The 21,644-nt window shown below is 44.4% G+C and overlaps 1 protein-coding gene across 1 annotated transcript in view; it reads left to right on the forward strand.

Annotated features, from left to right (window-relative positions):
- Positions 1 to 21,644, forward strand: part of LOC309564212 (alpha-2-macroglobulin-like protein 1) — a 254,662-nt gene that overhangs the window by 14,785 nt on the left and 218,233 nt on the right. The window contains exons 4-7 of the mRNA XM_082268839.1: positions 3,559 to 3,611; positions 16,325 to 16,345; positions 17,347 to 17,500; positions 21,095 to 21,179. Of these exons, the coding sequence (XP_082124965.1) occupies positions 3,559 to 3,611; positions 16,325 to 16,345; positions 17,347 to 17,500; positions 21,095 to 21,179 (313 nt within the window). The remainder of the gene's footprint in view (positions 1 to 3,558; positions 3,612 to 16,324; positions 16,346 to 17,346; positions 17,501 to 21,094; positions 21,180 to 21,644) is intronic.

Consider the following 21,644-nt stretch of genomic DNA (forward strand, 5'->3'; position numbering starts at 1 on the left):
AAGCTTCCATTGGACTTTTTATAAGTGTATTCCGAACTTAGGTTCTCAGAGTTTAGGGGTACCTTGTTGGTGCTGAGAGCAGCCTTACTGGAGCCATTGCATTCTATTTGAATTTGGTTGACCTTCATTATTCATAATTCATGGATGGGTTGAATCCAGCTCCTCAGTCACACACATTTTAGAAATATTGTACATTTCTAAATGTAATTCTAGCATTTCCCTAGTCTACTAATCTTTTTTTCATTTCTCTATTGCCATTGGAGAATTTCCTCCATTCCCTGTCTGCTGAAATTGCTGTCACCAGGACAGAAAGTGAGGAAAAAACAACAATTTAGTGGAGCCCAGGATAGGAGTAAAAACCTGAGGGCAATATCTTTAACTACTTTAAGACTGGAAGGAATTGCACTGCGTTATTTTAACAGACAATTGCGCGGTCGTGCGACGCTGTACCCAAATAAAATTGATCTCCTTTTATTCCCAGAAATAGAGCTTTCTTTTGGTGGTATTTGATCACCTCTGGGATTTATTTTTTTTTTTGCTCTATAAACAAAAAGAATTGCGACAATTTTGAAAAAAAAAAAAACAATATTTTTCACATTCTGCCATTTGACATTCTCACAAAAAAAAATGTAAAAATCAAAATTTTTTAACCACTTGCCGACCGCCGCACGACTATATACAGCGGCAGTCAGCCCCTCACAGGCAAAGTGACGTAGTACTACGTCGCTTGCCTGTGAGGCTCTAGGGAGCGAGCGCACGCCGCCGGAGGCGCGCTCCCGCTCGCTCTCGGACCCCCCCCCGCACGAGTGACCAGCGGACCCGATGTCCACCGGTCACTCGCGTCCGTCGGTTACCCCGGGAGAAAGGCAGGCGGCTAATGTAAACAAAGCCGCCTGTCATTCTCCCCTGTGTAAAAGCACTGATCATACGGTTCTGCTATGTCCCTCTCAAATAAAGTTAACACTTACCTGCCAGTGTCATTTTTACAGTAACAGTGCATATGTATAGCACTGATTACTGTAGTAATGTCACTGGTAACCCCAAAAGTTTCAAAATGTCAGTCAAGGGTCCGATCTGTCCGCCGCAATGTCGCAGTCCCGCAAAAAAATCGCAGATCGCCGCCATTACTCGTTAAAAAAAAAAACAATAAAAATTACAAAAATCTTTCCCTTAGTTAGTAAACGCAATAACTTTCGCGCAAACCAATCAAAATACGCTTTTTGCGATTTTTTTTTTTACCAAACATATGTAGCAGAAAACAAATTGGCCTAAAATGTTAAAAAATTTAGATTTTTACATTTTTTTGGGGGGGAAGTTCATATAAAAAAATGTGCGCATGATCAAAAAATCGCACAGGTGATCAAATACCACCAAAAGAAAGCTCTGTTTGTGGGAAAAAAAGGACGTCAAATTCATTTGGGTACAGCGTCGCACGACCGCGCAATTGTCCGTTAAAGTCACGCAGTGCCGAATCGCAAAATAGGCCCTGGTCAGGAAGGGGGTAAAATCTTCCGGGGCTTAAGTGGTTAACATTTTAGGCCAATTTGTTTTCTGCTACATATTTTTGATAAAAAAAAAATTGCAATAAGCGTAGTTTGATTGGTTTGTGCAAAAGTTATCATGTCTCCTAACTACGGGAAAGATTTATGTCATTTTTATTGTTTTTCTTTTTTTTTTTTACTAGTAATGACGGCAATCTGCGATTTTTTGGCGGGACTGCGACATTGTGGCGGACAAATCGGACCCCTAACTGACATTTTTTTACACTTTTGGGGGGACCAGTGACATTACTACAGTAATCAGTGCTAAAAATATGCACTGTTACTGTAATAATGACACTGGCAGGGAAGGGGTTAACCCTATGGGTGATCAATGGGTTAAATGTGAGTTAAAAGTGGTTAATCCCCTCCCACCCAGCCCTGGCATCCCTATAACAGCGTGTTTACACCCAGGGGGCAAGAAAGGCTGCCTGATCACGTGACCCATGTGATTGGCTGTCACAGTGGTCACATGATTGTGAGTTGGTCCTGCCAGCTCCTGAGCATTACTACAGATTGGGAGCTGTCTGTGGTCTCAGCACAGAAAACGTAGCCACCCATGGACACATATATACAGCATGTAGTTGTTAACCCATCGTCTTTGCCACCTCACATATGGATCCCGTGGGTGGCAAGAAGTTAATGGGCAGCTGCAGTGGAAATTATAGGAAGCTTTTCAGACACCCTTCTTCAACCTAAAGAAAAAGTATTTTGTTTAATTGTGCCATCTTCATTGTAATTCCCTGACCTTTTGCATTAGGCATTACCAGTGCTTTAAGTGGGCCGGTATGCACTGGTACTCAGTACCGCCACTTCCAAATATGGCTTTTGAGCATACCGCCACCTCTCCGTGCGCCTCATTTTGGACATCTGCGCCCTCAATTGCCCCCCCCAAGAATATTTCCCACTCCAGAGCCAGACCAGTCACCACCAGTGAGTCCCCCTGCTCCAGAGTCCCAGCCCAGGCCAGGGGGGGGGGGGTGCTCTGTGGGGATCCTGATGTGGGGTGGGGGGCGAAAAAATGTATAGGCTATAATAGAGTACCAGCACCTCTTTTGGGCCACTTAAAGCACTGGGTATTACCTAGACTTCAGCTTAAATAACAACAGTGTATCTGTGGTGTGGATAGATTTGATGCTTGGGTGTGCTTATTAGTTTTTAAACAGAGACAGGGACAAGCAAAACGCAACACTTTCCATCAGGGTGAATGCCTATTTTCTCTATTTTTAATCCTTTTAACCAAGAGGTGTAATAAGTTCCATTTCAAATGCCACTTTATGCATTGTCATTCCTCTGTAAACCCGGTCTGACTGGGCAGTATGATCACCTGCTGACTTGGCACCATCCACAGGCAGCTTAACTCCTAAATACAGAAATTGAATCCAAAGCAATTTTACCTTAGCCTATTTCAGAAGATTACAGAGGATGTATTTTTTTTTTATTCAGTCTTTTAAAGTGTAAAAAGATAATAGAAAACAAACAAAGGGCACACCGGCCTAGCACATTATCCTGAATAAGACTTTATTAAATTGAAAAAAGTATCTACGCACAAACAAAGGTATTAAAACAGCATATCCAATCCAAACATCAGGAACCATCTGTATCGGTACCCACAATAAAGAATACATGTAAGTGGGACAGAACATGTTTCATGAATTCTTCATCCCATGTTTAGTGCTCTTTTTGGTCCCCTTTTTACCATTTGATATCACTGGTCACTCCAAAAAAAAAAAAACTAAAAACAATGGGAAAACATAACAGAGATTGAATAACAATAGACTTCTGCTTCCCTCTGAATGTGAATCCAGTAGCTAAAAACTGCAACTTGTATTTGTGTGACGGCTTGTCATTGATGGGGACAAAAGGGAAAGGAAATGCAGAATACAGATTATGTCTGGATTTTATGGAAAACAGCAATTAAAATGGATTTTAGGCCAACGTAGAAGACACCTATCCAATGTTAGATTTAGGCGTGTTATGGATCCAAATGTGACGTGACTTTTTCTTCTATTCTTTGCAGTAAAATTCAGAGTTGCATCAATAAATCAGGACATGAAAGTTCAGAATAATAATGTAAGTAGATGTGAGATAACTGTATGCTCATTCATGTGTACACTGAGCTCTCTATTGTTAACCCTGTACACTTGCTTATCGTACCAGGGGACTTTTAAAAAAAATGAGAATTCCTGAGAATTGCTGGTGTCCTGTCAGAATACCGCTGCCCATCAGAAAACGAAACAGAGGTGACGTCCTGAGGAAAAAAGCTTACTGCGCATGTGCTATGCGTTTCAACATGATCGCTATGCGTTCCAATAGGTTTCCTAATCCGAAAGAACGCGAAGCCGGTAGCAGACATCTTCTTACATCCAGCCAAGTCTTCAAGACTTGCTTGGGTCTAAGAAGATGTCTGCTGCCACCTTCTTCTTCTGTCAGATTAGGAAACCTATTGAAACGCATAGCGGCCATGTTGAAACGCATAGCGCATGCGCAGTACGCAATTTTGATCTGTTGCATTTTCTGATGGGTAGCAGTAATCTGATAGAACAGGGGCAGGTTGGCAGGAGGTGCTAGCAGCAGTGGGGCCAATGGCAGGTACTGTAAAATTGATGTAAGACTGGGAGGGGCTTAAAACACGAGCCTACTTACAGAGTGCAGAAGTCAGAAGTATGTAATGTTCATAGTGCAGGGGTCAAATATGTAATATACATAGTGCAGGGGTCAGGTATGTAATATACATAGTGCAGGGGTCAGGTGTGTTATGTACATAGCGCAGGGGTCAGAAGTATGTAATGTACAAAACACAGGGGTCAGGTGTATGTAATGTGCATAGTGTAGAGGTCAGAAGTATGTAATGTACATGTTGCAGGGGTCAGAAGTATGTAATGTACATAGTGCAGGAGTCAGAAGTATGTAATGTACATGTTGCAGGGGTCAGAAGTATGTAATGTACATAGTGCAGGGGTCAGAAGTATGTTATATAAAAAACGCAGGGGTCAGAAGTATGTAATGTACATAGTGCAGGGGTCAGAAGTATGTCATGTACATAGTGCAGGGGTCAGGTGTATGTAATGTACATAGAGCAGGGATCAGAAGTATTTAATGTACATAGTGCAGGGGTCGGAAGTATGTAATGTATATAGTGCAGAGGTCAGAAGTATGTAATGTACATAGTGCAGGGGTCAGAAGTATGTAATGTACATAGTGCAGGGGTCACAAGTATGCTATGTATAGAATGCAGGGTTCAGGTATATGTAACATACATACAACTTACATTCACGCTGCATAAATATACATGCAAAATACATAAGCACTGTATACGCATACATACAACACACATATAAACTGCACACACATAAATAAAACGTACATACAACCTACTCCACATACAGTACATACAAAAAACATACATAAAGTCTTTACAAAATTCTCATTTAAAGTGTTCAGGTGCTCCAAACTCCATTAATAATGTGCTGAAGTGCTTCATGTAAACATGCTGGGAAGTGTGCCACACTCTCCTCTCGTATCTCCACTCACCAGAGAGAATGGACCCACAGCTTTTAAGTCTGGGGGTCAACATAACTTGTATCTGGTTTTGTGGATATCAGGACACTTGGCGTTAAGATCGGGTCTCACCAATAATACTCTTGGGGCCACCATATGGCCATATCGTGCTCAAGCCCACCACTACGCCAAAGTACCCCATTATCAGTGGGTCCTACACTATCCATAAAAAAGGGGTGAATCCAGCCTCTCTAACCCTCCTCCCAGCAACACTCCTTGCTGGGAGAGATGTGCTAATGCACTACAAGGGACTCCTATATCTACTTGATAGTGGACTATGATAGAGTACAGGTGTGTGTGGGGGGTGGGATGCTCAACCCCAGAAGTCTGGTCAGACCCAGGGCCGGCCTTTGGGGTGTGCGAGCTGTGCGGCCGCACAGGGCGCCATGGGCAACAAGGGCGCCGTGCGGCCTTCACAACTCACAGAATTCAGGCCGCACAGCGGGAGGTGAGCGGCGACCGCGGCCTGGACAGGGTTAACACAGGCCGCGGCCGCCGCTTACCTCCCGCTGTGCGGCCGTGCCTCGGTCACCTATTGTTGCAGTGAGGGCTGTGAGGCGAGCTGTGTATCTCTCACACAGCTCAGCCTCCGATCCTTCCACGCTGACTTCCCACCCACACATCCCCGGGAGTGTGGGCGGGCGGGAGGAGGAGAAGGGGCGGGGCGAGGAGGAGCTGACGATCTCTCCTCTGGCGTCAGTGCAGGGAGGGAGGAGAGATCGTCAGCTCATCCTCGCCCCGCCCCTTCACCTCCTCCTCCCGCCCGCCCACACTCCCGGGGATGTGTGGGCGGGAGGTTTATAGAAAAAAAAAAAGCTGCAGACAACGTAAGGTAAGTGAGGTCTCTCCTTCAAAAAATGTAAAGGGGGGGGCTCTCTGATGTGGGGGGCTATGTGTGGTGAGGGGGGCTTTGTGTGGGGGGTCTGTGATGTAAGGGGGGGCTCTCTGATGTGGGGGGCTCCGTGGGGAGGGGGGGTCTGATGTAAGGGGGACTTTGTGTGGGGGGGTCTCTGATGTGAGGGGGGCTTTGTGTGTGTGTGTAGGGGGTCTCTGATGTGAGGGGGGCTTTGTGTGTGTAGGGGGTCTCTGATTTTAGGGGGGCTTTGTGTGGGGGGTCTCTGATGTGACGGGGGCTCTCTGATGTGGGGGGCTCCGTGGGGAGGGGGGGTCTGATGTAAGGGGGGCTTTGTGTGGGGGGTCTCTGATGTTAGGGGGGCTCTGTGTGTGGGGGGTCTCTGATGTGTGGGGGGGTCTCTGATGTAAGGGGGCTTTGTGTGGGGGTCTCTGATGTAAGGGGGTTCTGTGTGTGGGGTCTCTGATGTAAGGGGGTTCTGTGTGTGGGGTCTCTGATGTAAGGTGGCTCTGTATGTGGGGTCTCTGATGTAAGGGGGGCTTTGTGTGGGGGGTCTCTGATGTAAGGGGGGCTCTGTGTGTGGTGTCTCTGATGTAAGGGGGCTCTGTATGTGGGGTCTCTGATGTAAGGGGGCTTTGTGTGGGGGGTCTCTGATGTAAGGGGGCTCTGTGTGGGGGGGGTCTCTGATGTGAGGGGGGCTCTGTGTTTGGGGTCTCTGATGTGATGGGGGGCTCTGTGTGGGGGGGGGGCTTTGTGTGGGGGGTCTCTGATGTAAAGGGGGCTCTGTGTGGGGGGGGTCTCTGATGTAAAGGGGGCTCTGTGTGGGGGGTCTCTGATGTAAGGGGGGCTCTGATGTGACGGGGGGCTCTGTGTGTGGGGGGGCTTTGTGTGGGGGTCTCTGATGTAAAGGGGGCTCTGTGTGGGGGGTCTCTGATGTAAGGGGGGCTCTGTGTGGGGGGCTCTGATGTAAGGGGGGCTAAGTTATTAGTAATCATAAAAAAGAAAAGTCAAATAAAGTGCAAAAAAGGTGCAAGAAAATGCGAGCGCGCGCGGGGGGGGGGGGGGGCGCCACAGGATTAGCTCGCACAGGGCGCCTGATCACCTAAGGCCGGCCCTGGTCAGACCGAATACATAATAAACAAGCGAAAAATTGGGGGAGCAAACCCTGAACATGTATATCTAAAGCCAGTGCAGCTATGAACCAAGCAACATGTATATTAAAAAAGAATAGCGCACACATGCAAAAGAAATGACTCTCAAATATGGAGACAATCCATAAATAAAAATGGGGATTTGGTCCCACCATATGGCCATATCGTGCTCAAGCCCACCACTACGTCAAAGTACCCCATTATCAGTGGGTCCTACACTATCCATAAAAAAGGGGTGAATCCAGCCTCTCTAACCCTTGGAGACAACACTCCTTGCTGGGAGAGATGTGCTAATGCACTACAAGGGACTCCTCCTATATCTACTTGATAGTGGACACTGATAGAGTACAGGTGTGTGTGGGGGGGTGGGGTGCTCAACCTCAGAAGTCTGGTCAGACCGAATACATAATAAACAAGCAAAAAGTTGGGGGAGCAAACCCTGAACATGTATATCTAAAGCCGGTGCAGCTATGAACCAAGAATAGCGCACACATGCAAAAGAAATGACTCTCAAATATGGAGACGATCCATAAATAAATTAGCACATCTCTCCCAGCAAGGAGTGTTGTCTCCAAGGGTTAGAGAGGCTGGATTCACCCCTTTTTTATGGATAGTGTAGGACCCACTGATAATGGGGTACTTTGACGTAGTGGTGGGCTTGAGCACGATATGGCCATATGGTGGGACTAAATCCCCATTTTTATTTATGGATTGTCTCCATATTTTATAGTCATTTCTTTTGCATGTGTGCGCTATTCTTTTTTAATATACATGTCGCTTGGTTCATAGCTGCACCGGCTTTAGATATACATGTTCAGGGTCTGCTCCCCCAATTTTTTGCTTGTTTATTAAATACTCTTGGGGCGGCTCTAATATCCTCCAGGCTAAATCAAAGAAAATAGTGCTCATAGTGAAGTACTGTAAAATTGATGTTTATTTCCGCAAAATGCAAAGCAACTTACAAAATTGAAGATAAGTGGGCATAAACAATCATGAGGCTCTTTCAGGTTTGCCGCTATTCTGGGTACGTTCCACAGAGGATGGAAGTGACGTCGTCGGTTTGAAGGAACCAGAAATATGTCAAGGCATTTCGCCCCTCCTCCAGGACATCATCAAGGACATGTCCTTGATGATGCCCTGGAGGAGGGGCGAAACGCGTTGATGTATTTCTGGTTCCGTCAAACCAACGAAGTCACTTCCATCCTCCGTGGAACGCACGCTGAACATCGGTGAACCTGGAAGAGCCTCATGATTGTTTATGCCCACTTTTATCTTCAATTTTGTAAGTTGCTTTGCATTTTGCGCAAATAAACATCAATTTTACAGTACTTCACTATGAGCACTATTTTCTTTGATTTAGCCTGGAGGATATTAAAGCTGCCCAAAGAGTATTATTGGTGAGACCCGGTCTTAACGCTGAGAGTCCTGATATCCACAACACCAGATATAAGTTTGGTTGACCCCAGACTGAAAAGCTGTGGGTCCATTCTCTCTGGTGAGTGGGGATACGGGAGGGGAGCGTGGCACACTTCCCAGCATGTTTACATGTGGCACTTCAGCACATTATTAATGGAGTTTGTAGAACCTGAGCACTTTATATGAGAATTTTTTAAGACTTTATATATGTTTTTTATATATACTTTTTTGAGCACATTATGTTTATATGTTTTATTGGCAAGCACTGTATTATTATAATTGTGTTGTTTAGCTATGTTAGTTATATTTCTGTTTAGGGTTTGCATTGCCATGCTAATATCCTTAAGAGGGGAATGTCCTCCTGTGGGGTATAAAGTATGTGTCTGAGTTTCAATAAACAGTCATTCCAAAGGGTCTATATCTACATCTTGTCTGTATATGATGTTTGGGGTAAAAAGGGCTGGTATTAGCTCTCGGTCTGCTCGGAACGGTTTTGAGGGCAGAAGGCACTGTTTGGCAGAAGCAAGCACCTAATCATGGTGCCAAGCAGTTCCGTCACAGTTCTATCACAAATCCTCCCACCCATAACCCCCTCCAACACTGTATCTTGGCCTAGGCCAACAAGGCCCAGGCCTAGGGCGGCACTTTTTTTCAGGGGGGCATCAAAAAAGCTTCCCCGCATGAAAAAAACAGCCTCCTCCTGGCTCCTGCACGAAAAGGGTCCCCACCACTTTGCCAGTCTTATGGGCCAGGTGGCAGGGCCTAAGAGGCAAATCGGTCTGGCGCCCGCATAAAGCGGCTGCTCTGCTGCCAGTATGACAATACTGGCCGACGACTGGTGGCCGCACTTAATAAAACTGGCGGCTGCCAATACTAGTAAGTGTGGCACTGGCAACAGGTCTTAGCAGCCTAACGCTCTGCCTACCCTCCTCTGCGGCATACTGGGCTTTTGTAGTCTTCTGGATGAGAAGTAAAGCTGGAACATATACTTTTTTGCTCATGATTTTTGCAACCTGCTGATTTGTCTTAGGTTTTTTTCTCTATAGGAACATCTTAATGCCAGTTAATTCTGTTTTATTTAGCAAAATGTATTGTAATTTAACCTACACAGGTAAAAGATCTTTCAGTCTGTGTGTTGACACATTTAGGGGTCATTTTTAGCCTGATTGAGTCCTAATGCTTTGACTATTAAACTGATGTGTGAATGTCACATGACCACCTTCAAATGGAACTGTAGTTGGGCAGGTCCCCATCCCCAGTGTTCCTCCTGGGATGAGTGGCACTGACTGCTATCTGTTGTCAGATCAGCATTGTATGTCCAATAATCCACAAATATAGATTGAGCCCAACCCTATCTGCTGGCCCAATGTGATGTCATTTAGGGGTATTTTAGCAGGTGAATATGAGCACTTCCACCACTTGAAGTGCTTTAGTTATGTTCTCACTTGGCAGTGAAATTTGTTCTGACATCAGTTTGAGATGTTTCAGTGATCATTCAGAATTCATTGACAGGTGCACTTGACCTCCTTTCTGACCTGCATTTACCTGTGCTTAATGCAGATTTGCATTCCAATAGACTTGCATAGGTATGGAAAATTAACTTGAAGCAAGCAAAAGCCTCTCAACACAGGTTAGGGTCCATTCACACCATCTGTTGTGTTTGGTGAAGCCTTAAGAGGAAGGGGTGTGGTTTGCAGATGACAGGGGGGGTCTTAAACAGAAAGGGTGTGGTCTTGGCAGGAAGGGGTGGGTCATATTTAAATTAGAGAGTGCATGAGTTTAGTCAGGCCTAGGGCAGCACAAAACCTAAATGCATCACTGACCCCCTCCCAGTACAAAATCCCCCCCCCCCCCCAACATAAATTCCACCCTCCCGTAAAGTACAAATCCATATCTCCTAACTACCCATTTTGGTGGGACCTTCCCAACATTTGAACAAAATCCTGGTGTCCTATGAATCCGGGCTGAGTTCTGGAGGCCAGTGCTCCAGTAACTTGCCTCATAAGGGCATGCCAGATTGGGCACCCTGGGCAGTTTTCCCACATTTCTTTTGTGGTGCCAGTGGTCCCAAACACAGCAATTGCCCCGTCTGTGGCAGACGGTATCTCTTTGATTTGGGGGAGGTGGTTGATTTCAGAGCCCCTCAACATAAAAAAATTAATTATATGACAAATAAAAAAGTGATCTAAAATGAATGATAAACCACATTGTTCTAAAAAAATATATAAGTTAGGTTCTGAACAAGACATTTATCTGATTTTTTTCCCTCAATTTTATTGACTGTATTAATACACATTACATAGGAACTGGTAAGTCAAAAATCACAGTTTTGTATCATACTACAATATTTAAAAAAAGTCTTTGCATATTCAAAACATTTAACTTAAGGCAGCCATAGATGGATTGAATCTTGGCCATTTCAGGCTGATTATACTCAAGTCAATCCATCAATCTACTTGGGTACAACCAGCCTGTTAAATTTTTTACGTCCAATTTCTGCCAGTGACTATAGATCCCTGCACCCCCCATTGGCACAACACAATAGCGCTGTGGGAGGCATTCTCCCATCAACGCCTGTGATGAAAGAAAAGAAAATCACATAATCTGTAACTGTATCATCTTGCAGGCACTGCTTTAACCACTTTACCACCGGAGGATTTTGCTGTCCTATGTCCAGGCCACTTTTTGCGATTCGGCACTGTGTGAATTTAACTGACAATTGCGTGGTCATGCAATGCCATACCCAAACGAAATCTACGTCCTTTTTTTCCCACAAACATAGCTTTCTTTTGGTGGTATTTGATCACCTGTGCGATTTTCATTTTTTGCGATATTAATAAAAAAAAGCGACAATTTTGAAAAAATAAAAATATTTTTCTACTTTGACAGTTAAAAAATATCCAATATATTCAATTTTTGTCATATATTTAGGACAAAATGTATTTAGCTACATGTCTTTGACAAAAAAATTCTCAATGAGCGTATTTTTAACGGCTTTAAGACTGGAAGATTTTACCCCATTCCTGACCAGGCCATATTTTGCAATTCGGCACTGCGTTACTTTAACGGACAATTGCGCGGTCGTGCGATGCTGTACCTAAATTAAATTTATGTCCTTTTTTCCCCACAAATAGAGCTGTCTTTTGGTGGTATTCGATCACCTTTGCGATTTTTACTTTTTGCACTATAAACAAAAAAAAGATCAACAATTTTGAAAAAATAACAATATTTTTCACATTTTTTTATATGAACTTCCCCCCCCAAAAAAATGTAAAAATCTAAATTTTTTAACATTTTAGGCCAATTTGTTTTCTGCTACATATTTTTGGTAAAAAAAAATCGCAATAAGCGTGTTTTGATTGGTTTGCGCAAAAGTTATCGTAGCTACTATCTACAGGAAATTTATGTCATTTTTATTGTTTTTTTTTTAAACTAGTAATGGCAGCGATCTGACAGCGATCTGCGATTTTTTTGCAAGACTGCGACATTGCGGCGAACAGATCGGACCCTTGACTGACATTTTTGACACTTTTGGGGGTACCAGTGACATTACTGCAGTAATCAGTGCTATAAATTTGCACTGTTACTGTAAAAATGACACTGGCAGGGAAGGGGTTAATTTTATTGGAGAGGGAGGGGTTAATGTATGCCTGGTGCTTACTAACGTGTGTGGGCACAGGGGACTGAGTAACACAGGCACAGATCGCAGGTTCAGCTATGCTGAATCCTGCAATCTGTAACTGTTTGTCACTTAGGAGATCCGCCCGCTTTGTTTACACAAGCGGGTGGATTTCCACACTCGATCCCCGACGATCGGGGAAGAGCGGCGGTGATCACCACCGCTCCCCCCCTGGCCCAACTCCCGCTGTGACTGAATACAGCGGGAGCGAGCCTTGGCACGCGCCGCCCACATGGGGAGGAGTCCAGGTCTACGTCGCTGGACGATATCGAGTCAATTTGCCCCAGTACGGTCAACGTGACCGGTCGGCAAGTGGTTAAACAGCCAGTAGGCACAGAGCACTTAGTCTTTCAGGGGTTATCGTGCTTTTCAGATAATTCTTTATCAGTGCCAATTTGCTAAACAACATTTCTCCCGAACAACTAGTGACCTTCATGCTCAAATATACTCTAAGAGCTACATTAATCCCTGGAAAGGTATCAGCAAGCCCTTCGTCATGTAATAAAACTGCCTGTAGGGATAGAGTGAGACATGACCGGAGCTTGGCAAAGACTACAAACTGGACAATTTCCTCAAAGAACAAATTACTGAAGTCTCGAGGAAAAATACGTTTCATATTTTTTATAAAGGAAGTCTGGGTCCCAAGGCAACTGTCCCTTTTGTCCCCTTATAAATCCGGCATTGGTCCTTTGCTGTGTAGCACTGTGGTAGTTCATTGAGTCTTCCTGTCAGATTGTTTGAGTATTTCTGTATCTGACCTTCTGAGATTTTCACCTGCAGCATGTTTAAGGGGTACAGTGTCCACCTGCTTCAGGGTAAAAGGGCATTTAAATAGATTTGAGGTCAAAGAAAAAAATACAAATATTCTTTAGCCTTACATCCATATTTATGTGTTCATTTAGCCCTAAAGAAGGGGGTCCTAATTTGATCTGGCATGTGCCAGACTCTCAAGTGCACTCATGGCTATTGCCTTACTTCACCATGCAGAGGGAGTTACCTCTAAACCAGGGGTGGGGAACCTGCGGACCGCACAATCGTGGCGTCCCCCCCCCCCCCCCCGTGTCGCTGTGTCAGAAGGAGCCGATGGCTCCGTCCTAACAGTGTGAGTGTCAGAAAAGGGTGAACCCGGGGCGCAGAGCAGTGCACCCCGAGCCCGCCCATTTGTGTGACAATAGCAAATGAAAATTTGACCTGATTGGCCGAAAAGGGGGCACGCAGTGGTCAGTTTGCATTGAAAGGGGGCACGCAGTGGTCAGTCTGCATTGAAAGGGGGCACGCAGTGGTCAGTCTGCATTGAAAGGGGGCACGCTGTGGTCAGTCTGCATTGAAAGGGGCACGCTGTGGTCAGCCTGCATTGAAAGGGGGCACGCTGTGGTCAGCCTGCATTAAAAGGGGGCACGATGTAGTCAGTCTGCATTGAAAGGGGGCACGCTGTGGTCAGTCTGAATTGAAAGGGGGCACGCTGTGGTCAGTCTGCATTGAAAGGGGGCAAGCTGTGGTCAGTCTGCATTGAAAGGGGGCACGCTGTGGTCAGTCTGCATTAAAAGGGGGCATGCTGTGGTCAGCCTGCATTGAAAGGGGCACGCTGTGGTCAGCCTGCATTGAAAAGGGGCACGCTGTGGTCAGCCTGCATTAAAAGGGGGCACGATGTAGTCAGTCTGCATTGAAAGGGGGCACGCTGTGGTCAGTCTGCATTAAAAGGGGGCATGCTGTGGTCAGCCTGCATTGAAAGGGGCACGCTGTGGTCAGCCTGCATTGAAAAGGGGCACGCTGTGGTCAGCCTGCATTAAAAGGGGGCACGATGTAGTCAGTCTGCATTGAAAGGGGGCACGCTGTGGTCAGTCTGCATTGAAAGGGGGCACGCTGTGGTCAGTCTGCATTAAACGGGGGCACGCTTTGGTCAGTCTGCATTGAAAGGGGGCACGCTCTGGTCAGTCTGCATTGAAAGGGGGCACGCTGTGGTTAGTCTGCATTGAAAGGGGGCACGCTGTGGTCAGTCTGCATTAAACGGGGGCACGCTTTGGTCAGTTTGCATTGAAAGGGGGCACGCTGTGGTCAGTCTGCATTGAAAGGGGGCATGCTGTGGTCACTCTGCATTGAAAGGGGGCACGCTGTGGTCACTCTGCATTGAAAGGGGGCACGCTGTGGTCACTCTGCATTGAAAGGGGGCACGCTGTGGTCACTGTACATTGAAAGGGGCACACTATACCTTGATTACTGAAGGCCCCTTTCACACTTCTGTGACCTCAAAGTCACGCAATTTTTTACAGCGTTTTTTGCCGCAAAGCAATGCCTATTACATTTATGCATACATTTTGTACGGCCCCCGAATTATGTTATAAAAATCCAAATGGCCCTTGGCAGAAAAAAGGTTCCCCACCCCTGCTCTAAACAAATACCGCAAAGAGTGTGAAGAGCAAAAGAATGATGACAAATGTTTATTGAAACCCAGATTGTAACATTCTACATTTCTATGTGTACATATTGTAGATATGTAATATTAAGTCTAAAATGAATACTAAAAGGCTAATTATACTAAAAGGCCAACTGTCCTAAACTTGAGGTAGGTTTGGGTGGGCACTTTGGTAAGAGGTCGAGGCCTGGAAAAGACCATCCCATTGTTGGCCATCGTTTGCCTAAGGCAGACTGTGGACGGGGTAAACTGTGTCCCAAAGACCAGGATTGAGTGCCAGGAGCATAATTGGGGGACAGTGACAAAGTGTTGTCACCCTATAACAGGAAGTGTCTGAACAAGGACCTTCATGGCAGCATCACTAGGGATTTTTTTTTTTAAGAAAAGATGTAACTTGAATGATTAAAAATGACTTTTGAAATGATATTACATGTAAAGGATTATATACGATTTTAGTGGTGGGGTTTACATCTACTTTAAGCCATAAAAGCCATACACACAAAGCTTGAAAGGTCACAGGGAGTGTTCTCAGTCAGTGAGGAGTACACTGTGTGCCGGATAAATATATTTATGTATTTCAACACAGATTGATGCAAATATTTAACATGCACTTTCCATATTTCCTCACAACACAAAGACAGTTCAGTGAATGAAACTTCATTGTACAAATTCCCGGGTGTGTTATAATCCTTCTGTACATAGAATGACTGACAATACCATATTGGTATTAATAACACCAAACAGAGGAACAGATACTGAGAATTACACCCAGCATACAGGACAAGAGAAGTGGTACTGTGCAGAGTCCATGCATACAGAATAAGAACTGATACTGAGAATTACACCCAGCATACAGGACAAGAGAAGTGCTACTGTGCAGAGTCCATACTCCATACATGTAGAATAATCCTCAGAATTACACCAAGCATACAGGACAAGAGAAGTGGCGCTATGCAGAGTCCATACCAGCAGAATAAGAACAAATACTGAGAATTACACCCGGCATACAGGACAAGAGAAGTGGTACTGTGCAGAGTCCATACATACATACATACATACATACAGAATAAGAACAAATACTGAGATCTAACCCCATGATATAAATTTATGTATGCGTGCAAAATATTTCTTGCTGCTTAATGAACTGACATTGAGCCCCGGTTCACATTAGTGCGATCACAGAGATGGCATGTAATTCGGAGCGCACTGCTCCTATAATTACATGCGATCTCTGTGTGGTGCAAATTTCAGCCATACAGTTTGTATGGCTGAATTTGTACTAAACTCGCAATAAACTCGCACATGACCCTTTTTATTTTCCCGCAGCAGAATCGGATCACATGGTGGTTCACACTAGTGCGATCCGATTCTGTGCGAACTGTCAGATCGCACTGCGATATGCGATATCAACTGGGGGTGTCGTTAACTTTCAATTGACACCCCCTGCATTTCGCATATGGCAGTCTGAACTGCCAGGGGTGTGGATGCGATGCGGAAACACGCTGCATATTCGCATCATTCCCGCATCGCACAAATGTGAACCGGGACTGAGAAGTGTAATAATGCAAGAAAAAAAACAGAGATAAATACATTCATAAATAAATAAATAACAATGTTCTCCTTCTAGAGACATTCTCCCAACCTCTTGTAAATATTTATGGTAACTTTAGGAATTTCTAACCCGTTTTCTTTTCTTTTTTCCATCTCTGGCAGTATTCCCTCGTTGAGATCCAGGTAAGTGATTTATGTTTTATAATGAGTGCTGTCACTGGCAGGTATGTGCTCAGCTTCCATTTAGTTGTATTTGTTTTCTACCCCTTATGTTATCCTTAAAATAGAAGTATTGCCAAAGCTCTTTTGGCCATACTTCTCATGTGGGTCCAAAGATTGAATTTACTTGTGCTTTCCTTTCCCAGAATCAGCCCACAGCGGGCTTTAACCGCTCCTCACTCCCGTCAATAATATCAGGATCCACCCAGATTACAAGCAGCTGGCTCAGCCTCTCAGCGCATGGCTCCCACGCTCTCTCCTGCCCGAAGCTCCAGTGAGCGCTGGAGGGGCAGCGCAGAGAGTGGTGACTGACGTACCGGAGAACTGAGCTATCAGCAGTCATGTGATCGCTTAGTTTTTGGGCTTAGAGCCTGGGGGGGACAACAGCTTACAGCATATTTTATATTCTCATTTAGGGCTAGGCACAGGAACTTATTAATTCCAGTACTGCCAGGCAGAGGCGGCTGGTGCTCCATGGGCCGGGGGGGGCTGCAGACAGACTGCACCATACACCCCCCCGGCCCCCACCAGGCCGCACAACAGGACCCCAGACCCGCCCAGGACCAAGGACCCCAGACCCCCCCCCCCCCCACGGCTCACTCAGCCTCAGCGGCGGCGACAGCTTCAGCCTCAAGGAGCGCCGTGTGGAGAGACCCAGGAGAGAAGGGTGCTGCGCTATTTGCCTTTCTTCTGCCCTTGGGGCCATTTGATGATTATTTGGTGTTTATTGCTATTTAGGGGTGGTGGCACTTACTGGACATCACGGATGGACTGTTGTGGACTGTTACACTCCTGATCTTAGCGCTGCACCTCCCCTTTATGATTTTATGCTTATGTTTTATCCTGACATATGTGCAGCAGCTGATCTTTTTTAAGTTGGTTATTCTTTTTTATATTTCTGTTTGATTTGATTGATCCAAGCGCAGGTCTCTTTGTGTTATTTGCTATATTTTATCTCTATTCAGGATCCACAGGGGAACCGTCTTGCCCAATGGAAAAATGTTCCTCCTAAGAACGGCATAGCAGAGATGTCCTACCAGTTGGCTGAGGAACCTGTCTTAGGGAAATACAAAATAAAAGTTGATAACACTTTGAGGGAGTTTGAAGTGCTTGAATACGGTAAGAGGCAGATACTTTATACTGATATTTACCCAGGGGTGAGGTGTTATAGAGCAGTGGTTTTTAAACCGAGGCCCACTGGCATTTATCTAACCCTTTGGGTACTATTCCTCACTCATTAGACTCAGGTGCTTTCTTATGGAGTTTTCAACTTCAGCTCTGAAAATCAAGCTTAAGTCCCCCCCATGCCTCACAATTGTTCCACAGATATGAAAGACAGCCCCACTGATCAATAGCAGGACATGTAAGGGGCCAGGGTGGATCTCAGGGTTTCAGGGGGTTCTTGGGACACTAAGCAGGGTGTCTGATATGTATGCTGCTATCTCTAGGTACCCATTGTTCAGGTATCCAGCCACTTTAGTAAATAAAGACAACATGAGTCTGTTTTAAAGAATGATTTTAAATCTGTTTGGCAAAAAAACCTTAATTTACGTTTACCACAATTTTTGTCTGATTTTACTGCTAACCAGCATGGCACAGCGTTCTGCTAATAAAGGTGATTGATATAAAGAGGGCCCTAATGGGGACTATTATGTAAAAAAAAAAAAGGCTCTAATGGGGACTGTGATGTTAAAAAAAGGCTCTGGTGGGGACTTTGATGTAAAAGAAGGTTCTGATGGGGACTTTGATGTAAAAGAAGGCTCTGATAGTGACTGTGATGCACAGGAAGGATTTGATAGGAATTATGATGTAGTGAATATAATGTATGGAGGTTCTGCACTAACATTAGCAATAAACTGTTCTTCTGTTCTTCTCTGCAAATGGGAAGGGAAGTGATATAACAGCATCTGTGCATAAAAAATGCATAAAAAAAAACTGATGTCAACATGCATAAAAACGTAATGAAACGTGCATGGAAGCTTATGTAAACTTGTGTATCTGCAAGTTTTTTCCATCAGTTTTTACTCCTGCACATATGGTGTGAATGAGACCTGAGAGTTAACATTTTTCTGCCCTTGTGTTCTTAGCAGAGGTGTATCTGAATGCCTTGAGAAATGTTCTAACTGCACAAAAAGCAGTCTTTGGCTGGATAGTTTTTAGCTGTTTCTAACCTTTGCAAGCTGAAAATAAAGAAACTGATGCCATAAGTGCTCCTGAATTCTACTTTCTTTGGATTGCTTCAAGATCGTATTTCCATGTGATCACCTGGATCTATATGATCAAGTGAACAAGTGAAAGCCTTTGGGGCAGTTTCTTGCCTACAGAAGCATTCATCTACAACAGGGGTCTCCAAACTATGGCCCTCCAGTTGTTCAAGAACTACAATTCCCATCATGCCTAGTCATGTCTGTGAATGTCAGAGTTTTACAATGCCTCATGGAATGTGTAGTTCCGCAACAGCTGGAGGGCATTAGTTTGAAGGTCGTTGATCTACAACCTCCCCCACCTTTCTGTGAGTGCCACACGCTTGTTCAGCTGTTATATTAGGTAAATCCTGCTGTAGAATAAAATACATAAGTATAGTCCCCGCTATGGATAATCCACAAAAAATTTTATAATTTTCTAAAAGTGCTTTGAGCTGCTGACCCCAACTAGACTGCTACCGAGGTTGTGCCTGTTGTAAAGTCTATGTATAAAAAATGGTTTTGCCGCTGCTCTATGTGCAGTAAAATACTAGTATACTCGTATGTATATCATTTTCCAAAAACCACAAATCAAAAAGGATATAAATCATGGTGCAACATATGCAAAAATATTATGTGCAAATAATTACTAAAGTGCAAAGTATAAATTATTGTGCAACATTTGCAAGAAATTATGTGCAAAAATGACTAAAGTGCCAGTGCTAAAATATTAGTGCCCAAGTAGAGTGAACTTCCCAATTACACTCAAATCATAAGCACTCTATGTAATCACATATAAACGATATTCATGCAAAAGTGAGCTGTGCTTAGTGAACAGTCCATGGATAATGTGCAGTGTCCTTTTATTTAGTCCATCGTTGCAGCTATCCTTGCTGGTCCTTATAATAGCATCAATAAAAGAAATGTTACTGGATGGTGTTACAACCAGGGGGTTGTGCAGCAGCATGCAGTGTGCCCGGTGTCTCCACTCGTGCCCCCCCCCCCCCTGATAGTACACTCACCAGACATCTCTCCCCTTGCAACAAGGGTATCCAGCTTTAGCAGCTACACCTGGCTGTATGCTGTATCCATGACCAACTCTCTGGCGGCCACTCCTTGCAATCCCCAGCAATCTCCGTGGTACATAGAAATAGTAGAGACAGCCTCCATAGTGTGAATTCCGGGAAGGCGCTCCCGATGACGTCAGAGTGACGAAACACATAGAGAAGAGCCTAGCTTCATTGCGCCACTTCCAGGTTGGGTCTGTGGAGCACATAGAAACATAGAAATAGTAGAGCCAGCCCCCATAGTGTGAATCCGTATAGATAGTTTTATTGGTAAAAAAATACAGTAGTGCGCTTACATTTAGTAAAATTCAAATTACTTGAGTCAAAAAACAGGAATCCAGGATGCAATGCACTCCACAGACCCAACCTGGAAGTGGCGCAATGACGCTAGGCTTTTCCCTACGCGTTTTGTCACTCTGATGTCATCAGGAGCGGCCTTCGCAGAATTCACACTATGGAGGCTGTCTCTACTATTTCTATGTAACACTGAGATTTCTGGGGATTGCAAGGAGTGGCCGCCAGAGAGTTGGTCGTGGATACAGCACACAGCCAGGTGTAGCTGCTAAAGCTGGATACCCTTGTTGCAAGGGGAGAGATGTCTGGTGAGTGTACTATCAGGAGGGGGGGCACGAGTGAAGACACCGGGCACACTGCATGCTGCTGCACAATCCCCTGGTTGTAACATCATCAAGTAGCGTTCCTTTTATTGATGCTATAATAAGGAATCAGGATCAGCAAGGATAGCAGGAACAACGGACTAATTAAAAGGACACTGCACATTATCCATGGACTGTTCATTAAGCACAGTTTTCACTTTTGCATTAACATGGTTTATATGTGATTACATAGAGTGTTTATGATTTGAGTGTAATTGGAAGCTCACTCCATTTGGGCACTAATATTTTAGCACTGGAACTTTAGTAATTTTTGCACATAATTTCTTGCAAATGTTGCATAATAATTTATATTTACACTTTAGTAGTTTTTGCACATCATTTTTTGCATATGTTGCACCGTAATTTATATTCTTTTTGATTTGTGTTTTTTGAAGAATGATATGCATACGGGTATACTAGTATTTTATTGGACATAGAGCAATGCCAAAACCCATTTTTTATACATAGATTTTCCTGCTGTAGAATGTCCTCACACAAAATGATTGCTGTCTGTGTCTTCTTTGGGGGAATTTATTTGCATTTCCTGATACTCATCAAATAGACAGGAAGTGGGAGCATTTTTCTTACACCTTGTGTTGTCTGACCCTCATCTAATAGACGGCATATGAGAAAAAAATCTCTCCAGTGGAAATACAGTAGTTAAATGTTGAGCTTTAAATGTTTCCACACTTTATTCAAATTGTAAAATATAGTAAGATTCATCTAACTGTAAATGATGAAATTCCAACTTTTAAGATCTTTAAGGAGTAAAAATTTGCCATAACTCTGTTATCACTCTCTCCTCAGTGCTCCCGAAGTATAATGTTGAGATTGAAGCTCCAAATGCCATTTCAGTAATGGATAGCAAATTGTCTCTATCAGTAAATGGACGGTGAGTGACCTTTTACTCCATCCCTCCCTTCCCACTATCTCCTTCCCTTCCCACTCTCTCTCTCTCCTCCCACCCACTTCCTCTCTCTCTCCCCCCCACTTCCTCTCTCCCCCCCCCCACTTCCTCTCTCTCTCTCTCTCCCATGTTGTCAACCTACCAGATTGAAATTTACTGACACGACACCTAAAATTTACTGGCGCAGCCAAGTTTTTACTGGCATTTCTAAAATTTACAGAATTACAGTACAGATTTGAGTATTTAAACTGCAAACAAGTACAATATGCTATTAGCAATGTGATTTAAGGTAGATATAAGGGCAAAAAACACATTTCATATTTTATTTTCTATATAGTAAGTAGGTAGCACAGGGACAGGACTCAGGAGGGAAAAAAATTGTAATGCCCCCCCCCCCCCCCCCACACACACACACACACACACACACGCAATTGACCCTCACAGTGATGC

Source organism: Pelophylax lessonae (assembly GCF_965119305.1).
Source record: "Pelophylax lessonae genome assembly, chromosome: 9".
Lineage (NCBI taxonomy): Eukaryota > Metazoa > Chordata > Amphibia > Anura > Ranidae > Pelophylax > Pelophylax lessonae.